Source organism: Nannobrachium achirus (genome assembly GCF_963921795.1).
Source record: "Nannobrachium achirus genome assembly, chromosome: 8".
Taxonomy (NCBI): domain Eukaryota; kingdom Metazoa; phylum Chordata; class Actinopteri; order Myctophiformes; family Myctophidae; genus Nannobrachium; species Nannobrachium achirus.
In genome coordinates, this window is record NC_137817.1 from 12,130,780 (window position 1) to 12,157,303 (window position 26,524).

Genomic DNA, 26,524 nt, shown 5'->3' on the forward strand with positions numbered 1-26,524 from the left:
ACTTTGTAGGACTAAATTGTTTAATTTGTTGACAAGGCCATGCCACTTACTCTAATCTTACACCTTTTAAGTTGCTCGGGATAAGAGCATCTGCTAAATATTTAAATGGTAAAATTGTAGTTTTCAAACCAGTGTTTTTGTTTTTCGGAAATGCCGGCACCAGCCAGTTCCACAAATAGTATCTATAATACTTTTCTTTTAAAAACCGCACATAAAACCAAACTGGGTCTCAAGATGCGTCACTTCTTGCTCTACTACACAGGTGACTGATGTTAGACCTGTTTGACAAGATCTACAGTTTCAACTGCAGTTTCTCCTAGGGTCTGAAGATCGGGTTGGAGAGTGTAGAGACAAGCATTTCCCCCTCCTTACCACTCAGTTATTGCTACCTTATATAGAAGATTCTGTAAAAGTGAGCGGGCCATTTGCATGTCTGGGACACGCACCTATTATTCTACGAATAGTGGTAGTATCATATTTGTAACACGATACGCCCATGTATGGTCATTCGTATGAGTCATACACCACTAAGACCCGAGTGCGGCATATAAGGTTACATGTGGGTTGAACAACCACTACATTTATAGTCTTTGACTCATCTTAACCTTGTCTAATCTTAGGCCAATGCTTAAAAGTATCCAAGAAACGTCGGATAAAATAATAAACCTTATCTTAGACCCCTGCGTCCGTGCGGCGCAAGGGGTCAAGATCCTCCTGCCCACTATCGTGGAGTCTGGAGTTTGATTTCTCTGTGGTGCTTCTGGCTTGGCCGGGCGCTTCAATAAACATAACTGCCAGAGCGTGTTTAGAGGAGAGGGCGTTGGTCAGGGTACCAGTTCAGTAAGGAGTGGAACAGGGATAGTGTTCCTCCACATGGGTTCTATCCTCCTGATTAAAATCTTAACTGTCAGCGATGGAAAGAAACAGCAGGCAACTCCATGTGTATCGGAGGAGACTTGTGGTTTTTACACCCTCCCAGACCAACAGCAAGGGGTTGGCACTGGCAGTGACAGGTAGTATAAACACACACACACACACACACAGGGGGAATTGGCAATGACTAATTTGAGGAGAAAACTTTAAGAACAAAACATCTTCCGAGAAGTAAACTAGGTTGTCATCCTGTATCACAGCCGAAAATGTTGAGCAAGTATTCTTTAATTATATATCTTGGCAAAACAAATGCAAGACAAAAACCTCACCGCTGTGAAATACCCAATAACCCATGAAGCATGTGAACATTTCCTTTTATCAAAACATTTTTTTTATTACAAAACGTAGAAATCCCATTGTCTCGAGACATAATGGACCAAAAAAAAAAAAAAAAAAAGAACAAACAAACAAAGAAGACAGAATTACACAGTCAACACCTATTGGATTTTGGATCCAAACAAAAATGAGTAGAGTGAGAAAATAACAAACTACAAAATGCTAAGGCAACAGATTACAGTATGGTTCTGACTTAATTATTCAATATAAATAGTCTGATGACGAAATAGAAAGTAAAGAACCAAACTTGCTGGTCACATGGGTGTGTATGTAACTGTCCTGTGTGAAAATCTCTTGGTCCAGTCCCAGTTGTGGGGTGTGTGCCTTTTACTTTTAGGGGCCAAAGTAGTCGACAATGCCGTTGCCTTTGCGACCATCGAAGAAGAAGAAGTTCCTGTGTGGAGTGTCCCTCTGGGAGAGAGCCTGGAGGAGATCAGAGGAAGAGAATAAATCAAAACACATTCACCCAGTTTCTCACAGCATTCTGTCAAATGACTGTCAGCGGTACCATTTATTAATACAAACAGTACCTGTGCTTTGACTGGTAAATTAATCTACCAGACATTTTGACAGGCAACAAATCATCACTTGGGATCATGTTCTTCACAAATAAATCTAATTTGCTGTTAAAGGTTTGAATCATCTAACCTCTGTGGCAAGGAGAAAACCTGTTTCAGCCGTCTTCCCTCTCTCTCTCTCCCTCTCTCAATGATACCCACATACACAATCGCTGTCTTTTTCACTAAACTTCTATATCTGCAGTACTTGAATTCTCTGGGGGTGGCGTGAATAAGGTTAGCTCGATTATGTGTGTGAGTTTGGACAATTTTGCGCAGTAAGACATCAGTTGTCAAGTTGCAGTAAAGTTTCATCATCACCATAGAGATGGAAGCTTGGCCTTGTGCCCACACAATGACAAGACTCTGAACGAACACTACCTCTACCACCCACACAGTCACGTGCGTGCACTCAGGGGCGTCACAAGGGGGGGGGGTGGGGGGGAGTGGGACTAAGTTACTAGGTGAAGTGCCCTTAATTATTTTATACTTTAGCTATTGAAAAATAGCAGATATACAAGCTCACAGCGCAGCACAGAGTGCTGGGCTGTGAGCTTGTAGATCTGCTATTTTTGAAAAGTAGTGAAAATGTGTGTAAAGCTTTGAATGTATGTATTTTTAAGGCAAACATTTGTAACTAAAACTTTGCTTCTGGGGGGGGGGGGGGGGGGGTCCCTGAAACTAAATATTTTGAGATGGGGGTCCGTGGCCAAATACATATCATTTTGGGGGTCCTTCACTTGAAAAAGTTTGAGCACCAGTGCACTACGGACATAGAAACATAGGTTTTTCCAAAAACCTTCAAAGACGTGCACAAAGTTTCACGGCAGATCTACAAGCTCGCGCTGTGAGCTTGTATATCTGCTATTTTTCAATAGTTAAAGCACAACATAACGCAGTGAATCCTTGTAGCCAGGGCCCAGAATTTGATGCGACACCCCTGCGTGCACTTACACACTCTCACACATGCGTACTCTACTCACTCTCACTCCCTTTCACAGGCAGAGGCAGACACAACAGACCTATCCTGACCTGACCTCGCTGTGTTTAAACTACAGCCCGAGGCCGACAACAACACAGCTCAGCTAAATTATTTGTAATCCACTCAGAGTTTGTAGTCAAGTCTAATTCAGGTCATGTAGTCAGACCATGCCCCTGCTCCACGGGGGAGTGGAGGAAAGTAAATGATTTTTGAATCCAGTTGTTGCCTCACCTAACCCTGAGTCCTACAACTAGTAGTTACTACGATGGCAGGAAAAACATCCAACTTTTTTAAACCGCAGGACACAGAGGCTGTGGCGTGGGCGGCCCAAAGTCCACCAAGGTATATTCTTCCATCTGCGATCACAAAATGATGTATCTAATCTTAAGTACTTGTTTTGGAAATGGGAAAAGGAGTGTGTACGTGTGTACAGGGGTTAAAGCCCCCGAAAATCCCAGGACTTAGATTTATTTTCAGATCATTCCCAATATGTGACTTTTTAAACATGGCACGCGCAGCGCAAACCAATATTTGGGGTGTTTTCCTGAAGTTCTGAACTGCCTATACTGAATGTGTGTGTGCCAATCCATGCTTCATTTTATAGAAATATCTTCTGAAGCTCTGTTGTAATCTGTTGCTATGTCTGGCCAATTCAAATACTCATAAATTGAAATTATAACTGCTTTTTAGTTTGGAGATCACTTGACTAGCGTTTTGATGACTTTGTCATTCACTCCGCAGCCATCGCTACACCTCCACCTTATTTATATATATACACGTATATTGTTTTTGCGGAAATAGCCCCCATGTGTGTGTGTGTGTGTCTCAAGGAAGCAGGTAAAAGACCCAATATAACCATAGTCTGAATTGACCAACGGTTGGCTGATGATGATTAGGTGGCGATTTCTCATTTATCAAATATAAACACTGTAGATGACAAGGTAGAGTAGAGTTGCAGGATGTGGACAGATATGCTAGAAAGATAGCTACACAGATCCTGCTGTTTTTATATGACTGCCGAACTAGGGGTGGGCGATATGGAAAAATACAATATCACAATATTTTCCCAAACTGTATAACGATACACGATTTTATCATCATACATGACTCTTTTTCACGTTGTTTTTTATGGTTAATTTTCAAGCTACTTGACAAAAACTACTCTCTGGGTTCCTTTTGGGAGGTCTAAATTGAACTTAACAAGTATGTAACTCTGACAGTATACAAATGAAACCAAATGGACCCTTATGGGTCCATTTGTTAAGAGTTAAGTGGAGATCTTGACATTTTAAAGTTTGAGAACTACTGATTTAGACCAAAATGCAGGTTTAAATTGAATTCGGCAATGAATCTCTGTATTAACGAGTAAACAGGATTTTTTACAAGGCTCCTTCAATTGTATCACGATATATACGATATCTCTGAAAAGGCATATCGTGGAGACATTGTATCGTCTCAATGATAATTATCACTGTATCGCCCACCCCTATGCCGAACCCTGTCCCCATTTTGGTGATATGGGTTGTATAGGCCATCCTATTGGCACTATCACTTTTATGTGCTGTATGACTGTTTGAATACACGCCAGTGCTATTACACGTGCACTACCATTTTATGTATACGACTGTGACTATACCCATTCCTGCACATTTCATGCATATTTGATATCTGCTGCTACTAAGTGATGTATCTTACTTACACTAGAGAGGTTTATTCTTTGAGTACACATCTTATGAATATTTCATACAGTTTTGTTATTTGACATTTTCCAAGCACAATATCATTTCTAAGAGTCCAATTAGTTGTCTGTATACATGTGCATATAATGTCGCTGTCAGCAGTGACTAAGTATACTATCTATTATCGTCAGATTAGAACAAAAGAAACGTCAAATATTCATAATACTAGCAGTGTAAAGGCCTGTTCAGAGCAACAAATAAACAGACTAACAATGCTATTACCAAGATCTTACCATTTAGTAACAACCCGGGCAATGGTAATGTCTTACTGAGTGTTCAAGCCTTGCCCTGCACATTCAACAACGAAAGGCCAAGAGGAGTGTATTTAATATTTGCGTGTGCCTCACCTTTACAACTTCCTGGCTCAGAACCCCGCCCACCACAGCACATACTGGGGCCATCTCAGAGAAGCAGTAGCTAATGACAAACAACATGAAAAGACAGAGAAACATTTTACACCACCCACACCAACACAGTTCAGACAGGGGTTAAAGCCCCCCAAAACCCCAAGACTGAACATTATTTTCAAACCATGTCCCCAATATGTGATTCTTGGAACATGGCGCGCACGAAACAGTTCTGAACTGCCTTCACTGAATGCTTCATTTCACAGAATTATATTCGGAAGTTCTGTTGTATTTTATTGATAGTCTGGCCAATTAATACTCATATCTTGAAATTATTACTGTACCTACAGTAACTGTAGGTATTGACTTTACGGCCTCATGGTGCATAGCAGCAGTGTGTTAAAGTTAAAAACACAGAGGAAGTCACGTATACACATGATTAGAGAGACGCCTGCAACAAAGCAGAAAGCCCGCAGCACTCCAATTTAGATACAGTCTTTTCGGTGCACGGCTCGAAAGAACATGTGAAATGAAGAAAGTTGCCAGCACTCAAAGGAATCTCCTTTTTACAAAAGTTTTTATTTACCTCATACAGGCTCTAACATGAAACACGGACGCGTTTCGACCGTTCAGGTCTTCATCAGCGTGAATAACAAGATAGCAGGAAGTGACGGAATAAATAGGGTGCGTCACAATCAAAGTTCATCTGAGCAGCTGTGCAAGGCTATAATGCATTATACACAGACAATGACATAATACATTTGTTTCCCATACGGTACCAAGTGATACATCGTGCAACAAATATATATATATACAATATACCATATAAGGTCACACCAAGTAACACCCCATATGACAACAAACACTGTATATTGTATCTGAAGGGTTGGTAAACCCCCATTACTGGCACAGTGAACGAATTAAAAACAGAATAGTAAATAATCAAATACAAAAAAATGATAATAATAAAAATATATACAAGAGGGAAGCAGTTAAGATCCAACACTCTCTAGGTTAACTCTAAATAGAGATGAAAGCCAACCTAATAAGTCAAATGACAAATAATTCACAAAAAGCAGCTGAGTAACAGCTCCTCATTCAGTCCCTTGGGTTGTTCAGTCTGTAGAGTATGGATCCAGAAGGCTTCCCTCTGTAATAATGCCTTGTCCCTATCTCCACCCCTCTTCAATGGATCTACCACCTCTATTCCCATGAACCTTAAGGTGCAGACCTTGTGACCAACAGAATTAAAATGTCTGGCAACCGATGATTTTTCGTCTTTGTTTCGGATAGAGCTTTTATGTTCTGAAAACCTTGTCTTGATTTCCCTGATGGTCTTCCCAACATATACGTATACACATGATGCCTTCAGTATTCATTTGAACCATTTTGCACCTTGAATGCAGGGAAGAGGAGAGGTTGCAAGTGAGAACAAAAGAAAGCCCATAATATTATGCATTTTATTTATGTATTTTTTAATTGCAGATCTGCACTGATCTCAAGAATCCTCAAGACTGAAATCAGTCCCCAGGACTGAGAACTTTAACCCCATATTAGATTTGTGTTATTTTCCAATTGATATAAATTACATGTCATTAATCTGTGTCTATACAAATGGATTTCTTCAGAGTTGCCAGGGCACAGTATTGCTGATGCCATACATCGCAACAGGCAAGGCTGAGATTTAGTGCCCTGCTCATGGGCATGTTTGGAGGACAGGACCAGTCTTGCTCTATTTAGCATTTAATGTGAATATTTTGATGTCCCATCCTGTACTTCAACACAATGTTTTGAATAGGGATGGGACGATATGAAAATTTCATATCACGATTATTGTGACCAAAGAAATCGCGATTTAAAATATTATCACGACAATCAAAATCCATTATCCTGGGGCGGAACATTTGCCAAAAAATAGCCGATCTAGATCGGCTATTTTTTGGAAATGACATTTGATAGAGAGTGAAAAAAGGATGTATCAAGTACGTATATTATAAGTACATTTTACCAATTATAGAGGGTTTAAGTGGTACCGGATATGCATCTCGGCAAATAAAAGGTGAATTGATCCCAGTGGATGATGGAGGACGATATCACAATAAATTAAATCTCCACAATACGATTATTGTGAGTGTTTTTTTATCACGATAAACGATAATATTGCGTATAATCCCATCACTAGTTTTGAATAACGTTTTTATTAAAAAACGTTCTGTATAAGCCATTTACAGTAACACATTTGGAGGCATTTATCTACCTAATAAAGTCGTCCCCCAGCAGGTCACCGCCCAATCCCATGGCCTCAAGGACATCGTCCCGGATCTGTCTCAGGAGCTGGCTGTCCTCCTCAAAGGACTGGGGGTCGGGGTCACGACTCTTGTCTGTACGGAACTTCAACAGAACTGTGGAGGGTGGAGGAGGAGGGAACAGGACAATACAGAGGAGGGAAGAGGAAAACACAGCAAGGAAGAGGGAAACAAAAACGTAAAAGAGGAAATTCCAGAGGAGGGAAGAGGAAATCACAGAGGAAGGAATGGGGAAACACAGAGGAGGGGACAGGAAAACAGAGGAGAAGAGGAGGACACGAAGAAAAAGAGTATGAGAGAGAGAAAGCAGTTGAGTGACTGGAAACATTTGTCGTCATAAAATAGAAGACAAACACATTTCCAAGGACTTTTTCTTTTCATATATAACATTATGCTCTCTTGGCAGTTATAATTTCATCACATATTCAAGTGACTTTGAGCCATGAGTCAAATCAAACACAAATCAAGGTATTGTACGTGCAAGTGCTTTCCAGGGTGAAATATCCTCTCATGGAAAGACCTCATAATCTCCATGTTGCAAGGCCTCAATGTTGCACCATCAAAACCTATTATCTGTTAAGGTCTGTGTCTCACCACTACCATCAAAGCGCGTTGGCAAACGTGAGTGAACACACAACTCGACTGCGGGTCAAATGTGTCCTTCATGCTTGCACAGACTATAGCTTCCTCTTCAAGAGTCTTCATCATGAATGAAGGGGCCCTGTACCAGAGGGCTGTATAACAGTACAAATGGACCAAATTGGGTCCATTTGTTCACCCTCTATGAACATTACAGATTTTATGGTGTACCGATTTGAGCCCAGCCAAAAAGGTCACACTTTATTTGGGTGAAGGCTAGGACAGAGGATTTAGCTCAACTGACTTTTATTTTGTTACACAAGAGCGCTCATGCGCGCACACACACGTGTGCAAACGCCACCCCCTTATATCCTGATTCAGTGTGTCCATTAACCACTTCAGGAAGCCTCACTCCCACAGCCATTTCCACCCGTAACACACACACACACACACACACACACACACACACACACACACACACACACACACACACACACACACACACACACACACACACACACACACACACACACACACACACACACACACACACACACACACACACACACTGCCCTTTATTTCTGCACCTACACCCATTATCAGCGAAATGTCAATCTTATCACCACCTGCAGTGCCCTGCCCATCATCCCTCGATCCGTTTGTAGTGAGACCGTTTGTAACAGAGAAAGAACCACTTCCTCATCAGTCACCCAAAAATATCTACAATCTCCAATTATAGGAATGCAACCCTGGAATATGTTACTACTGCCCCGATTGTTTCCATTCATGAAGTGAGCCTGATAAACGGCAGACAAATGACAGGAAGGAACAGTGGCCACAGACAGCGGATGGTAAAACTGATTTAATCTGCTACTTTTGATTGCCATTTTCATTATATATTGTAACTGTATCATTAGGATTTCATATACTTTCAATATTATAGGCCCCTTTAAATAGAGAAGACAAATGTAATTTGACTAGTATCTGGTATAATTTCCTTTCCCATTCCTACGGAGTAGTAGACAACTCATACCGATATGCACTGGCTGTCTTTCCAGGGCGAAATTAACTGATTACAAAATTAACTGATTACAACGTTGCCAGACTTTTAGCATTAACCAAGTTACATATACCAGGGTTCTTCAACAGGGGGTTCGGGACCCCTAGGGGGTCCTCAGAGTTACTACAGGGGGGCCTCCAAAACGTTGCGATAGAATCATTTTTTGAAATTAACATCTTCAACCCTCACATCCCTATTCTGAGGAGAACTTTAGCCAAAAAATAGCTGATCTACAAGCTATTTTCAGGCAAATAGTTGGTTTAGTGGTAAAAAAGAGCAGACCAAGTACAGAGTGAAAGGTCAAGTTTACTAAAAACATTAATCCAACATAGACTGATGATGTGCTGTCAAACAATATGAATCTATCTGTGAAATCGATGAAAATCTCCATCACACAGATGTAGAGGGGGTCCCTGCTTCATCTCTTTCTCAGCTAAGGGGTCCTTGACCTGAAAAGTTGAAGACCCCTGCTGTATACTCTGCTGAGTGCTGACAGAAGAGCTAAACATCAAAAATGTACACGGTAGCATCATGACAGGTTAACTAAAAGAAACACAAAGCCAACCAGAAGGGAAGGACGTTTTCGATGTGGTTTACCAACATTACAAAACCTGTTTGAGTGGAAACCCCGCCAGCAGAGTCATATCCTACTTTATTTCCTGTTCTTATCTGCTTCTGCATGTGTATCACTATCTATTGATGTCATGTGCCTTTGTTATGCTATTCAACAGTGTGTGCACATGACTGGCTATGGACAGCCTGCGATGGAAACTAATGAGTACTGTACACGTTAATGGGTGCAGGGACCGGTGACGAAGGGACAATAACAACTCTAGAAATGTCACCAGACACTGATAATAATCTGAAAGCAGGAAGATGGGGGGGCGTTATGTGTTTGGTTTGTACTACGGGTCTTAAGGTTCCATCTTTAACAACTTAAACCCTATATACTTTGTTGATCGGGCCGTGGTTCTCAAACTTTTTTTTGCTTCAGTACCCCCTTTTCCTGATTGCTCAATCCAAGTACCCCCTTTAATCGACAACAACATTTTGATTAGAAAATACTGACATCAAAAGTCTAGTTTTTATGTCAATATGTTGAAAATAAAAGTAAGTAGACTGTTTTCTATTCAGTAACAGTAACGTACTTAATTTGGTTTGAAGGTTTGTGTACATACATTTGTCAATGTTTTGTCATTAAACAAAACGGTAAAATAAATGTTTCCATTTTCTATTTTCTCTCAAGTACCCCCTCCCTGTAGTACCTCTGTGTACCTCTAGGGGTACAAGTAGAGAAACAATAGCCTGATTTCAGACTGCGCTGGAGCTTGAGTCTGACATTGTCCCCATTGTAAGAGATTTCAAAGGGGAGGGGATTTAAAATTTGTAATTCCCAATCACAAGACATCTGGTGGGAGGGGTTGTGTTTGACTTGTGTACAAAAAACATTCTCCCCTCCCCCTCCCCTCTATGACAGGCATTGTCTTTGATGTTTCATTGATTAGAGAGAATCACTAACGAGCGAGTATGGCTCAATCACTGACTGCAATTCAGAACCCTTTTATAACTTCCTTTAATATAACCCTTTTATAACTTCCATTGGTCCAAGGAAGGCTTTGGAGCATAAAGATGACCAACATCATACAGTAACACACAATACATCCTGGGAGAAGCCCAAGCACAACAGCAGTATTACGGTAGTTTGTTTCTGTGATGTGTCGTTCATGAGTGAGTTGTTCATAAGAATCGAATCATTAGCAAGACTCGTGAATAATTCGTTCAAATCCTTGAAATGTGTCGTTCATGTAATATTACTATACAGTAGTATGGAACTGGCACACAGCATATATCTTAGAAGATGCCTGACTGAGACTGTGAGTATGTAGTCATACCATGGAGGAGGAAGTAGTCCACAGGTGTGCGCTTCAGACTGGCTTTGGCCTTCTCAGTCGTCCAATCAACCTCCAGAGCTTCTTTCAGGGAGCAGAAATTGGCTGTCTGGTTGGATGGACAAGAAGACAAAACATCGCACACAGTAAAGGTTGTATCCATGGCATATTCAACTAGAAAGATGCAAATGGAAATTGCGAGTGTTGTTGCCGAGACGCGAATTTCGCAATTTCATTTAGTCATTTGAATTTTCCCCATTCAAGTCAATGGGGAAAATTAATTCACTAATAAATTAATGGCCATATATAGCGCTCTCTGTGTCAGTCTTTGTCCCTTTTATGTCCATATATGGAGATCCCTGATGTCATCAATATTAAGCCCATATCTTGGAATGCCCATATACGGACATACTGTGTCAGTCTTATGTGGTCTATGATGGCAGACATCTATGATGTCAGCCATCTCCATATTTGGGAAAGGCTACATTTTAAAAGTCAAATTAATTCACAAATACATTTATATAAATTGAACGATTATAACGCATCTCTTAGCAAGATAGCACACAATGCGTGTCCCGATGAAGCCGGTCGATTTGACATATGGTCCAAGTGCGTGCCGTCAAAATAGTGGGAAGAATAACGTGGCAAAAAAAGATGGAAGATGGAATAAAGTCGGACAGGTACCACACTAATGAATACTTCATCCACTGATTCTATTCTTCTGTACTTCAATCTGCATTGGTTGAGTTCAGTGCTAGAGGGCTGTAATTATCTTAGTGATGATCATTCATTTGCGTGGCTTTGTGTTTTTCACCATGTGTTTTTTCCAAGGGTTTTCCCATTGGATTGGATGACGTACGTCAGACATACTGTAAGCTTTCCAAGGGGTCCCACATGTGGTTTAACCCATTTAACTGCTTTAACTATTGAAAAATAGCAGATATACAAGCTCGCAGCCTGTAGATCTGCTATTTGTTTTTAAGTCGTGAAAATGTGTGCAAATCTTTGAATATATGTATTTTCAAAGCGAACATTTGTAACTCAAATTTTGCCTCTGGGGGGTCCCTGGAACTAAATATTTTAAGATGGGGGTCCGTGGCCAAATAAATATAATTTTGGGGGTCCTTCAAATGAAAAGGTTTGAGAACCACTGGCATAGTAGTTTCTCAAGAACAGGCTAACTGAGCTCCATTTAAGTGAAAAGGACCTTTTCTTTGACGATGGCTGGCCAGATTGCTGACATAGAAACATAAGGTTTTTCAAAAAACATGAGAAGGATTCAAAATTTATGAGCGGTGCAAAACCGCTCCTATGTTTCACTCTGCCCTGTATTAGCAGAATGTATTAGTACGGGTCTCCATGTATGGAGATATCCGTGCTCATACACATAAAGTAACTGACGTCACGCACAGAACGGCCCATACAAGGAGTGTTGTGTTTGCAGTGCTCACTTCGCACTAGTGCGAGTTTCTTCTTATAATTAATAATTGAATGGTGATTCTGTCTGTTTTGTCTTTCTTTTATACCCATTCAGTATATGGAGATCCCTGATGTCATCAATAAGATGTCGTACGACTAACAAAGTTGATTCTGAGGAAGACCAGCAGGTAGAAACGTCGCTTAATACAAAATCACAGCCTATAGAGCCAGAGTGTGCAACACTTCTTTCCTCTCTTTAGGTTTATACCCGGGGGTCATCACCTCACCTGGGCCTTTGTGACCACGTCATAAGACTGGCCTCCAGCTACTGTGACAATGAGTAATGCATATAATGCATAACACACAACATAATGAACAACACATAACACAATAGGTATTACATAACCTAAGGCTGCCTACAGACAGTAGATGCAAAAGTCTCTTGCAGGTCCTTGGGGGAGGTGGGGGGGAAGGTTTTTCCCATTCATTCCCTATGGAAGCTTGCAGTTAAGGCTTGATGCATCCTGAGGGCATGCAGTCCCAACAGTCATCTGCCTAGTTTTTTATTTTATTTTATCGATTACTTTGATTAACTGTCCCACCCCCTATTCAGTGCCACTAGCTTCTATTGGTTTGTATCTTTATTTTCACCCCCAGCCAGTGACCATTTCACACATGGATTTCCAAGCCACATGGGCCATTTCACCAGCCAAATTGATTTTAAGATTCCAAAACAAGAATTGACACAGTCAATATAAAATCTGTGTGCTCGTTTTAGTGTAAAAAAAAGTTTGTAAAAATTTTTTTTTGAAAAAAAAAAAAAGTTTGAAAAAAAAAAAAAAAATTAGAAAAAAAAGGTTTAGGTACAAAAATGTGTTAAAAAATCGACCTGATGGTGGCGCTATATGGGACAGATCCATGTCGATGAGATAAGTGTAGACATACTGTGTAGCGATTTGTGTGATTTTAGGGCAAAAACTGTAGGAGCAGTATTCAAAAATGTGTTTTAAAAAGTTTGGCGGGGGTCCCTGGAGCTGCGGGGGTCCCTGGAAGGGTGGAGGTTGTGGATTGGCAGACAAGGATTGTGTGTGGAAAATTTCACATGGATAGGGGCAAAAAAGTGTGATGTGACGTGACAGACAGACTGACGGACAGACAGGCGGTGGAGGTTTTCATAGTAACGGCGACCTGACGGTCGCAATTATAATCATTAGTATTGTTTATTTTAATTATTATTATTAAGGAACTCTAGAAATCTCAGTTGGAACTGTTACCCCAGTGACCCGATGCTGGATAAGCGGTTGAAGATGGATGGATGGATGGATGGATTATTTTAGAGTAAGCTACTTTATTTACCATTATTGTGTACTCCGCCACATGGGGAGCAATCTTCAATTCAATCTTCAATTCAAAGAAGCTTTATTGGCATGAGAACACAAACGTTTACACAGTGGTGGAAAAAGTACCTACATTTTTATAATTAAGTAAAAGTATCAATTCTGCAATGTAGAATCACTCTGTTACAAGTAAAAGTCCAGAATTACAAATGTACTTGAGTAAAAGTACAAAAGTATTGGTATCCAAATGTACTTAAAGTACCAAAAGTAAAAGTACAAAATGTTTGAAAATAGCAGATCTACAAGCTCACAACGCGTCGCACCGCAATGCGTTGTGAGCTTGTAGATCGGCTATTTTCAAATAGCTGTGGTATAACATAGGGCTAAAGTGGTTTATGTATGTTTTAAACTGTAGTTATTGCTTTGTAGATTAGCATTATTGGGCTAAATGTAAAGACGCTACGCCACGCCAACCGTGAATTCAACACAATCTGCTGTTGAGCAGTTTAACCAATTTGCTCCGTACGTCTACACAAACGGTCAGATTACAAAGATAAATTGCTTAGTGAAGGCTCACGGATGTCACCATAGGGTACGCTCCAGCAGAATGTCCCGTAATGATCGTATTATTTAAAGAGGAGCATTTTAATCCGATCGGTCGTTGTTTCCTTAAAAAGGTATTAATGTATCTAAGTGCAGTACACCTCGCAACCGATGGGGTCGCATGGCTGAAAAACAACAGAAAATGACGTCTGATCGGATTAAAATGCTGTTTATTAAGCAATACGAAAGATACGGGTAATTCTGCTTGAGCGTACCATACTGTGACATCTGTGAGACTTCAGTAAGCACTTTATCTTTGAAATATGAACGTTTTTGTAGACGTACGTAGCAAATAGGTTTAACTGCTCAACACGAGGTTGAAGTGAATTTATTACGTGCCCTATCTAAATTGGTCGGGCTAACAGTGCTAAATGTAGCATAATCAGTGTTTGTGTAACTTCAGTTAGAAAGATAATCTGACGGTTCTGACAGACTTAACCTCCTCGCGTTGTGAGCTTGTAGAAGAGCAAAAATAGAGTTGGGTCGCCGTTTTATTCCATGAGTAATTGTGTATAACATGCCTGCGTTAGCCTGCAGCTAGCGCTAGCTAGCGTTAGCCTTCAGCTAGCGCTAGCTAGCGTTAGCCGTTAGCCACACATCCAGAATAGTCTAAGTAATAAGTCAATTTTCCAACGGCGAGTGAACGATTGCATTCCGTGTCCTTCATGGATTTTTCCCCCTGGCTGTTTTTATTGTCCAAAAAGAAAACGTTCTGAACGTTAAAACTAGATAGTTTTACGATCATGACAATGTTGTCAATGCTAAGTCAATGCTAAGCAGGGACAACAAACATTTGAGTACTTTTGCCAACACTGCTAATTTCCCCCATAGCCTGGGGGTACTGTCCTGCGATTGGCCCTTAACTCAGTACCATGTGACATGGATAGCCAGTCCAGAAGAGGTACCCAACGGTCGCTAGAATCTCGTCTAAGAAAATGAGCTGATGAAAGAAATCTGTTACACAGATTTAAAAATCATAAGGTGGTGGATATGCGTACAAGCCAAAACTGCAGAGCATGTAAACGTACTGACTGTAGACCTAGACATCACAACATTAACTGACGGGGAAACACTGTAAAGGTTCTGCATACATACAATGAAGTTCAGAAGTCCTTATACCTTTTTGACCATGGTGGTCTCGTTGGGGTCAATCTTGGCTTTCTTGGCCTCTGGACCGTCATTGGAATTCGCAGATGGCTTTGCTACCTTTAGCTTCTCCCTGGGGGAGGACAGATAATAAGACATTATCAGTACAAACAATGGTAAGAATATACCATAGTTCAAGAGTCTTCAACAGGGGGTCTGGGACCCCTAGGGGGTCCTCCAAATCTCTGAGTGATAGAAACTTCTTTTCTTCTTTTTTTATATTAACCACGTGAACCCTACTGTCCTTATTTGGAGAACTTGAGCAGAAAATAGCCGATGTACAGAAACTTTTTTTCCTTTTTTATATTAACCACGTGAACCCTACTGTCCTTATTTGGAGAAATTGAGCAGAAAATAGCCGATGTACACACTCACAATGTTGATCGTCTATTTTTGGCAAAGAGGTTTGGTGTAGAGGGGAAAAAGAGTAGACTAAGTACAGAGTGAAAGGTCAAGTTTATTAAGTATTGACAGTTCAAGTGGTTATCTGAAAACACACAAATTAACATGAATCCAAAATACACTGATGATTGTGCTGTCAAACAATGGAACTATGCCTATAGAATATCTGAATGTTTGTGGGGGTCCCTGCTTCATCTCTCTCTCAACTAAGGGGTCCTTGGCCTGAAAACGTTGAAGACCCCTGCCATAGTTTGTTAATTAAGGCATGTGGTAAGTAAGACCACAGAAAAGGCCTGTGCTCATGTGTTTGGAAGCACACAAATCACGAGTCACACACACACACACACACACACACACACACACACACACACACACACACACACACACACACACACACACACACACACACACACACACACACACACACACACACACACACACACACACACACACACACACACACACACACACACACACACACACACTTAGAGGAAGCAGGAGTGTCAAAATGAGAGAAATGGGCTTTAATTATAAGGTTTCAGGTATGGCTTCTCCTTGAGGCAAGTCTAGAACTTCCTGGGATTGCCCTTGAGCAAGATATTCATCACACAAAAGCCTGGGGAGAATATGCCCCCACACACACACTTTACGCGTAGAGGGACCAATTAAATTATTCAGAATAAGATACGATTCAAATAATAGAGGTCTTACATATCTTAAGGACATAAAGCCTGGCTACCCACCCAATTATAGCAGAGATTGAGGAGAATCTTTCGGATGTTTGGCTTTTTTTTTCTTTGAAAGCCACTAATAAAAGACTAGACTATCAACACACACACACTTACTCCACATAATTGTGCTCAGATCCAAGATCACTGAACATGTAACCGTAGTATCCATAGACGTCACCACAAAACACCTTGATTTTGCGTTTAGAACAGAGCTGGTCGACGCGGACCATCAGATCCCTAGAGCATCCTGTCAGACACACCTGAAGAAGGGCACAAAAATGAGTAGGTTGGTTAGGGAGAACGCTGGGTAGAATAAATGCACTTTATTAAAAAACCCATACCAGACAATATGAAATAAAACACAGCACACAAAGATCAAACTTGAAAACCAAAGGAAACTAAAGTAAATAACGTGGGTGGGTACAACATGGCATATAATATTGCACACAAAGACAAAGGAAATATGATTATCCGACTATACGGGAAACACATTGCAGAAATTATCCTCCCATCTTCCCTACCGTTACTGGTTTGACCGCAACTGAAAACGATATAGCAGAAATTATCCTCCGATCTTTCCTACCGTTACTGGTTTGACCGCAACTGAAACCGATATTGTCAGAGTCGATTAATCTGTTTTAGTGGGAGAGGGAAGCTAACTGCTATAGACTAGAGAGAAAAGCTGTGATCCGATTATCATATCATTATCACATAATCATATATCAATCAATATCAGAGTAGCTTCATTTGTCCCCATACAAGCACAATATGGTAGAGGCTTTGAAACCACTATTATTTATTGCCATACTGTAAGTGTGTGCACTTTTATGTGCCCATGACACTGGAAGCCCCAAGCCTGGCACTGGTGGCCGAATTAGCGCCATGCTCTAGCAGTTGGCCAAACAAACAAACAGACCAAGTCTGTTTACCAACTAGTTGCCTGGATCATGCCGTTCTTAACAGGGTGTGGTAGACTAAATAAGAGACAGAATCAGCAGCTGGCTACTGTAAATAGAGGGTTGGGCCCATCTTATCCTAGTGACCAAGCCCAACATACCCTGACACCCCCAGAACACAGATAAGACTAGAGCCCAACTGATGCCAGATTTTTGGGTCAGAAGCCGATCCCGATTTTGAAAATAATTGTGGGGTCATGTGATCAGTGACATCATGAAGGTGTACTCTGCAAGCCAAAGAGTACACCTTCATGCGTGTGCAGTGCACACACACACACACACACGCACGCTCAACACAATGCACACAGGAGAACAACATTGCAGGAGGAGAAGAACGCATCACACAACGCTGAATTCAGATAGAAATATACTTTGTACTGTGTATAGTGAAGTGATTAGAGCCTATATAACCCTGTCTATTCAATCAGAGATGCGTCGGTGGGCATGGTCTAAGACAGAGAATCGGGGAGGCGGGGGAAAAGGGTCGATCTACGTGAAGCAAGGCAAGAAAGATTTGTTCGCCTAGGCAACACAGAAGGGAGGGGGGGACTTTTTTCTTATTTCCACATTCTTAGGTATATTATTAATGACATAGTTCATGTTGAACTTGAAAATGAGTGGTACTCCCCTTTAAGCCCTTAAAAAAGACTGCCAATCATCAAGCTCACATAAAGGTTCAAATAATGCCAGATAAATCAGGCTAACAATAGATAAGGCTGTTGGTACATCTTATTATACAGAGTTAATGTCTGTGATCAACCTGACGCATCTGAATTACCCTTTGGTGGTAAACCCAACCATCCATTACTCCACCACACAGCAAAATACTTTTTTGCGTGTCCTTAGAAAACCTTGTTTCTCTCTTTATAAACCACACGCCATGATTGTTAACAACGGTGGACATTTTAATAATTAATAATGGCGTCCTGCTAACAGGCATGAATAGAGTGGTGTCATGACATTGCTGCACCCCACAGCTACCCAGATGGTCTGCTGGGTGGATTCAGCGTGAAAGAATCTTCCACACTCCCAACCCGTCCTCTCATGATCTCCCATGGCCTGCTGTGCAACACAGAGATATATCCATGGAGAAAAGATAAAAAGGACCAAGCAATCCACATCAGAGATGGCTCCTTTTATGTTCTCTCTTCATCTTCAGGTTTAAAACAGTGCCATCTCTCTCCTCCCTAACAATCCACATGATTCCTTCCTTCCTCTGTCTAGTCTACTATTTACACCTTCTCTCTTTCTCCTGTCAATATAGGAGTCTGACTGCCAGCTGTCCGTATTAATAACATCTCTTTCTCTCCTCCTTCACTTTCCTTCTGCGCCCGCCTTTCTTCTCTTTGTACTCTTCCCTCACATTCCGTCTTGCTCTGTCTGTTCTACAACGTTGTGCTCCCTCCCTCCTCTCTATGTCCTTGGGGCTTGTGTCCATCCTCTTCCCCATCTTCACCAAGGCCCTAATAACCTGGTATCTAAACACCCTTCCTCCTCTTCAATTCTACCCGCTGCAATTAATATAATCTTTAGACAGATGCTAGGTTTAATGTTTACCTTTTATGTTATTATTTTTTTTCTTCTTTTCTTGCACTGTACCTACGTTGCCATTTACCGTCACTGACTACAAGACAAGTGCTCATACCATTTACTCTGATTTCGCTACTCTTAATCAGCTATCTACATAAGTTGTACATTTTAAAACTGAATACTCCTCCTCCCTTTCTCATCTCGCACTCAGAAAATACATTTTCATGCCAGCCCACAAAGATACGGTATGGCTTACAGTAGGTAGCCAGTCTGGAGAATCAGAGGCAGATACTTCCCACCATTCCAATGGATTCATTTCCAGGAGTAGGAAAACATCTCTGAAATAGCTCTCCACTTTGTTTACTGGCCCATTCTCCTCAGACGTAACATATAACTATGTTACATCTGAGGAGAATGTCCTGGAGCAGCTACATTGCCGCCTTCTGTGCGTCCCAATCAGTGCATAATGGTATGGAACACTTTGACTTTATAGCATTGTAGTCTTTCTTTATGAAATGGTGAAAAGCAGAGCTATGCCTCGTGCATTTCATTTTCACTTCTCTCTCTCTGATCAACTAGTAGAAATCCCAATGCGGAAATGCAGATTATATGGAATACGTTATGTATTATATAAACCAATAAGCTGATAAGAATATAAGATATGTTTTAGTGGCAAACTAGTTAGCCGTTGACATCACTAGTTCTAACTTACCTACCTCCATCCTACTATAGTCTCATCCATCCCTCTGCCTTATTCCATTCTCCTCCCTGGTCCTCCCCCCACACCCTTTGTTCCCTCCCCCCTCCTGACCGTTCCCTGACACTCCCAGAGGGAACAGACTGCCAATATATCCATATAGAATAAGAGGGGGGGGGGGGGGGGGGGGGGGGGAAAGAAGAAGAAAAAAGAAATACACCCAAAATACTACACACAATTAGCAGTGTTGGGGGGAAAAAAATCAATTAATCAAAAACACACGTCTTTTTTTCTGGTGACTACTACCCTACTAATACGTGAGCTGGGCGTGTTTTTTTCATTTATTTTTAATATTCTTTTATTGTATTAAATCTTTTCCATTATCCCAAAAAATAAATGAAAAAAAGTAATTGAAAAAACACGGCCATCTCACATATGAGTCACCAGAAAAAAAGACAGTTTTTTTTTTATTAATCTATCATTGTTAAAATGGAGGTAGAAGTTACAATGGGCCCTGTCTGATAAAATGAATATGAAATATCTAGATATTGAATCAAGCAAATTAAAAACCGCCTGAGTAGACAATAGAATTACCAAAAGTTGTTTTGAAAGTGGAATATCCCTTTAAGTATTACAGGATTTCAAGACTCCTTTCCATCTTGATGGTAAAAACATTCTTACTAAAGGAAGTGTATGATTTATTTATTTATTTAAATTTCCTTAATCTTCTCATTTTAGTTTTACCTCAATGACAACAATGACAAATGTGTAACATGCCATTGGTGAATGAGTTTACCCAATGTGAGTTACTACTACTGTGTATGTACATATTTAGTGTGGGAAGACTCAATGGCAATTTAATCACTTCAGCCTTATTGTATAGAAGTCTGTTGTTAGAGATTTCTGAAATTATTTGAACATGACAAAAAATGTCACCTATAATGACAGACCCAAAATAGGGCAGGTTGAAAGTCGTTAATCCCTAATCTATTGAAATATCATAGGTCAGATTGGTGCCACTGTCTAACCCAGGTAAACATATTGCAATGACACTACTGAAAACAATATTCTTCGTCTGAATTATAAATGATTTAATTCCCGGTAGAAAATATATTCAGGCTTCCAAAGGTAATCAAGCAAAAATGGTGCCATTATTGAGCCATAACCAAATACAGGTGTAGGGATCTCCATGGCAAGACAGAAAAACATTGAGGAAGAATATTACACATACAACTGAGACACTCTAGTGGTCAAATTAAATATAGCAAGGACAGAAGCACATGGTGGCTTTGGAAGCATTTAGATCAGGGGTCTTCAACAGGAGTTACTACAGGGGGTCCTCCAAATCTTTGTGTGATAGAAACTTTTTTTTCTCCTTTTTTATATTAACCACTTGAACCCTAGTGTCCATATTCTGAGAACTTTAGCCAAAAAATAGCCGATCTACAAGCTCACAACGCCTCGCAGCACGAGGCGTTGTGAGCTTGTAGATCAGCTATTTTTGGCATAGGTTTGGTGTAGAGGGGAAAAAGAGCACACCAATTACAGAGTGAAAGGTCAAGGTATTGACGGTTCAAGTGGTTAAATATCTGAAAACACAAATTTACTTGAATTCAGAATATACTGATGATTATGCTGTCAAACAATGAAACTGTATGGAATCTATGAACAGGTTGTGGGGGTCCCTGCTTCATCTCTCTCTCAACTAAGGGGTCCTTGGCCTGAAAACATTGAAGACCCCTGATTTAGATTTAGATTTTTTTTTGAGCGGTGCCAATTGCTCCAACATTTGTCTTTCCCTGTTTGTCCGGATTGTCATTGGTTAATTGGTGTCTGTTGGCCAGGATCACATTGGCCAAGCTTCCCGGGCGCTTAATGAAATTAACTCATAAATGGCACCACTCACTTCACCCTAAACCCTTCTTGAAGCCCAGCATCCATATTATGGGGGGAACATGGAAGATGTCATGTGTTTCCTGGGTCCAAGACTTTGTGAAACCTTATTTCACGGGTATGCCACCTTTGGAAAACAAGGTTTTTGAGCAGTGATAACCGCTCCTATATCTGGCTTTGTCTGTAATGTCCTGTATGTATCAGGGCAGGGGTTGACACAAAGGTCTCAGAGGCACTTGCCTGTCGTGCAAAGTACAGGTCATGTTCTACTTGCCCAAAGGTAATGCCTACTTGCCCGAGAATTGTCCATTATAAAATGATCGGTAAGATTATTACAGCTCAATTTAACACTTTACTTTCTGGGGCTGTGCGATAAGAAATGTGATACCTCAATACCTCCAAATCCAAACAACTACATAGCTAAGATTGAATATGTCTATGTTTCACACTGGTTATTTTATATTTTTAAGTGTAGCAAAACAGTTACATTCCATAGACCAGAAGACTTTGTTTAGACGAATATCTTGTTTATAGACGGTTGCGTCCCCTCTCAAATGTGCACTTGCCCGGTCGGGCAACCTGAAAGCAAACTTCAACCTGCCTGAATGTTTTATTTACCTGCTGGGGGTAGGTGGGCAAGCCTTATAATGCCTGTGTATAGTACAGTATGTATGTATATGTATGTATGTCCATCTGTCCCACACTTGACTCTTAACCCTTTGAAGGATACCACTGTTGTTGTTTTTTTCCTGTTTCCACTGATATAATCCATCATCGTCAAAATATGGATACAAAAAAAGGGAAAAAAAGAACATAATGACAGACACAATACTTTATAACTGCTAGTGCTAAAGACATATTGCTCTGCATTAAAGTAAACATATTTCCATGTTGTCAGAAGAATATCGCTCCCTGTATTCATGTTTGTGAAACTTGTCATAGAACTTATCAGACAAACTTTAACTTTCAACTTACTGCGTCAAATTGCAAGAAGAAATCATCTGGTTTGTCCTCAGCTTGTTCTATATCGGCACAGACTTCCACCATGGGGTTGAGGTACTGAGCACGCTCTAAAGAGGCCTGAGCTCGGTTCCGGCCCTGAGCCGTCACTGGAACCAGGAACTGGGCTCGACACGACTCCTCTGTCACCTAAAAGAGATGCCATGGGGAATATGGATGGGAATAACTGACTTAGTTGGGTGATCACTCACTGGCTGGGTGCCAGGTGGTGTACTAATCGCCAATACAAGATTTAAAGGAGTAGTTCACCTGCAAAATGACTTTTTTTCTATTGATTACTCACACCATGGAGACTTGAGTTCAATAAAAAAATGTAAATCTATTTGTCACATTCCTAAGACAAAAATGTGATTACAATAAATGTCCCCTCATTGATTCTGGATGGGGACCATCCGGTGGAGCCATGGAGCAAGCATAGTGTGCAAGAGTAGTACCTCTTCATGATCAAGCAAAGTCAGTCCTTTGACTCCTGCAAGAATGAGGTTCTTGGCCACTTCAGCGCCGAGACCACCCAAACCCACCAGGAGAACGCGAGACCCTCGCAACCTGGAAAACAGACATGCCAAAAATTACAGTTTCATGACAGCACAAATCACTGGTACAAGGTCAACTAAAGGAGGTCCTAGTAAGCTTGACAGATTATTTACACAGGAACCACTTTATGTATCTCATATAATATTTATTTTAAGTACATTTTGAAATCCGAACTTTTTCTTGTAACAGAGTACTTCTACACTGCAGTATTGATACTTTTGGAGTAAAACAAATTGAGTACTTTTTGCACCACTCAGCTGCATGAAAGCACACTGCAAGTTAGCCGACTGCCTTGTCAATGAATGATGCTATTTAGCTTAGCGAGCTAGTTAGCTAATGATGATACCTCTTTTGTGCATCCAGCCCCCACAGCCTGATCTGGCGATCATATTGTGCCGCCTCTTCCTCGCTGATGATCGGGTCCTCCTTCTCAATCATATCTATCGTTTAGAAGAAGTTTAAAGGCAACAAATCGTAGACGTTTATTATAGATCTGGTTTGAAAGGCTGCAAGAGTCCCGCTTGTGTGCACTGTTACAGTCGCTGTATGATGACGTAACGCAGCCAAGAAAATAAATAAATAAATACATAATAATGTCTTTCTTTGGTTTTTTATTTTCTACAACATAGACAGTGGTTGGGAAGGTATTGGCATTTTAAAATGTAGCCTACATAAACTTTTTGTACTTAAAATACCAAAAGTAAAAGTAGGTCATTATTATGCAGAATGAATGTCCCATTTCAAGTTTTCAAATGTATAAAAATCTTCAAATATTTTAAAGGTTTTCAGTAGTGAAGTAAAAGTACAATATCTGTCAGGATCCGAGATGAAGTGGAGTAGAACAAATACAATTGGGCCTAGTCCTACCATAAAATTGTACTTCAGGACAGGTATGTAACCTACAGTAGCCTTAATGTACTTTTAGTTACTTTAGGCTACACTACTGACTGAACATAGATCACTTTCTCTTGTGCCTTAATTGCAAAAGTGTAGGCTACCGGTATCCATCTTTCAGTTCATTAAGCGCCTCACATCCATTGGCTGAAGTTAATTATCTCCGGGACTGGCGGGACATATAACTTGTGCTATTTTATTGCTTTTGTTCTTTAAACTATCAAAACTATACTGTATGGACCTTTGTCAGTTATGTATCTGCAGCTATTACATATGCCATGCATTTGTATCAGTAAACAGTCCTTGTGCTTATTCACTCTACTCTTACAGGTATTAGGAATATTTGACACTTTATTTGTCAAATATTGTTATTTATTTACCTTTCTTTGATTACAATCATTCATGGGCTGCTCTAGCCTTCAGCTTCAGGTCAGGACCTGTCTCTCCATAGGGTCCTCTCATGTCCTGAGGAAGCTGTGTGGTCCTGTGGTCCAGTTAAACCTATGGGTTAAACCTTTCGTATTTGTGGCACCCCCCTGTGGGCAGAAGTGAAACTACTTTAGAGGCAAACTCGATGTCCAAATTGATTGATTGATTGATTGATTGAAGACTTTATTAGAAGTTTGCATAGGAAAAGGTACAGTTTCATGACGGTACAGTTCACTGGTACAAGGTCTACTAAAAGGAGATCCATGAAAAGACTAAGCTTATTTCCACAGGAAACCATTAAAGTATCTCATATAACATTGAATGACAGACGAATAGAATAAATCAGAATTAACTTGTCTTTAAGTTATAGTATAGAAAGAAAGAACAAGGAAAACAAGGATAAAAACATATCAGATATTAAAATATTCCTGATATGACTAGAGCGCAAATATATATAAATGATATATAAAATAGCATAGATAGTAACAGGTGTATTACATGATGAGGTTAAAAATAGAAGCAGATATGGTGTAGAAATAGAACTGATAGATATTTTAAATATTATCTAAATAGATAAGAATATCCTTTTAAATATCAAATCTTATTCCCATGAGACATAATATAATTCACAAAGAAAGAGAATGCCCAGAGTGATTTGTAGATTACTGTATTGAGAGAATCAGACGAGGAAAACAGTAGTCCTACAGAAATTCAAAAGGTGGTCTCTCTGACAAAGTGTCTATTCTATAAAAAAAATAGAATGTTGTGTAAAAGTTCATTTTCTTCTGTAATATAGCCTATTAGGCCTACTTCATTTTTTAAAACTTAATTGTATTCTAGATTCATTGTGCATGCATAGCAGTGAAATATTCAAAACCTTTTTTTGTTTAAATTTAGATGGCATTTTATGGCATACAGCTCATGAAAATCAAAAATCTCAAAATATTAGAATATTCACTCAAAAGAAGGATTTATAATACAGAAATGTCAAACTTCTGAAAGGTTATGTTAATGTATGCACTCAGTATTGGTCTGGAATACTTTTGAACAAATGTCTTCATAAATGGGCCTTGGCATGCAGGTGGTGGTCAGCCTGTGGTACTGCTGAGGTCGGTGTTATGCAAGCCCAAGGTTTGCTTTGTGTGGTTGAGTAGGGTTGGTTGAGTCATAGAGTTATAATAAGTAATAGAGAGGGGTTGAGTCTGGTGTCTCTCATCTTCCTCTTGACAACACAACACAGATTCTCTGTGGGGTTCAGGTCAGGCCAGTTGGCTGGTCAATTAAGCCCAGTAATACATGGTCATGACCAGTTACTATAGTTTTGGCTCTGTGGGCAAGTGCCATGCAACACAAGCTTACACAATGCTATACCCCTTCCAACTGTATGTTCCCCATTTTCAACTGTTCTTATTATATTTTTGACACTTGCTTTGGCAATGTAAAGTACGTATGTTTTCTTATGCCAATAAAGCTCATTTGAATTTAATTGAATTGACAGCCTAACAGCAGGCGGTGTTCAGGGCAGGGGTCTTCAACAGGGGGTCCGGGACCCCTAGGGGGTCCTCAGAGTTACTATAGGGGGTCCTGCAAATCTTTGTGTGATAGGAACATTTTTTATAACAACTTGAACCCTATAGTGTCCTTATTCTGAGAACTTTAGCCAAAAATAGCAGATCTACAAGCTGCAAGGCATTGAGTTTTGACAAAGAGCTTTGGTGTAGAGGGGGAAAAGAGTACAGTCAAGTTTATTTATTTATTTCACAGTTCAAGACAAGTGGTTAAATATCAGAAAACACAAATTGACATGAATCCAAAATACACTGATGATTGTGCTATCAAACTATTATGGAATCTATTAACAGGTTGTGGGGGTCCCTGCTTCATCTCTCTCTCAACTAAGGGGTCCTTCTTGGCCTGAAAACGTTGAAGACCAGGTAGGTAGCCAGGTGGGTTCAGACTGAGTTATAAGGGTGGAAACTGTTGAGAAATATGGTGGTAATGTTATGGCTCTTTGACTCAGTGTACATTTTAAAATCATTCTGCGCATATACCACCATCCATTCGGTAATTCCTGTGAGAAGCGCAGCGCACGAGAAACGTACGTAACACGCTGTGACGTCACGTGGAGATAAATCCGCCTCTTCTCTCTTGGAGAAGACGCTCCGCCATTTTAAGTACATGAGTCTTCAATTCACATCGCTACTG

General features: G+C 40.3%; 1 protein-coding gene across 1 annotated transcript; it reads right to left on the reverse strand.

The window, feature by feature from the left end:
* Positions 1-1,323: 1,323 nt before the first annotated feature.
* On the reverse strand, positions 1,324-23,474 carry sae1 (SUMO1 activating enzyme subunit 1). Its single transcript, XM_080731394.1, has 9 exons — positions 23,343-23,474; positions 22,897-23,008; positions 22,418-22,591; positions 16,481-16,626; positions 15,207-15,306; positions 10,732-10,837; positions 7,152-7,296; positions 4,895-4,964; positions 1,324-1,692 (listed from the first exon to the last, which is right to left on the reverse strand). The coding sequence occupies exons 1-9, from the start codon at positions 23,432-23,434 to the stop codon at positions 1,603-1,605; spliced, it is 1,035 nt and encodes a 344-aa protein (XP_080587520.1). The 5' UTR covers positions 23,435-23,474; the 3' UTR covers positions 1,324-1,602.
* Positions 23,475-26,524: the final 3,050 nt, after the last annotated feature.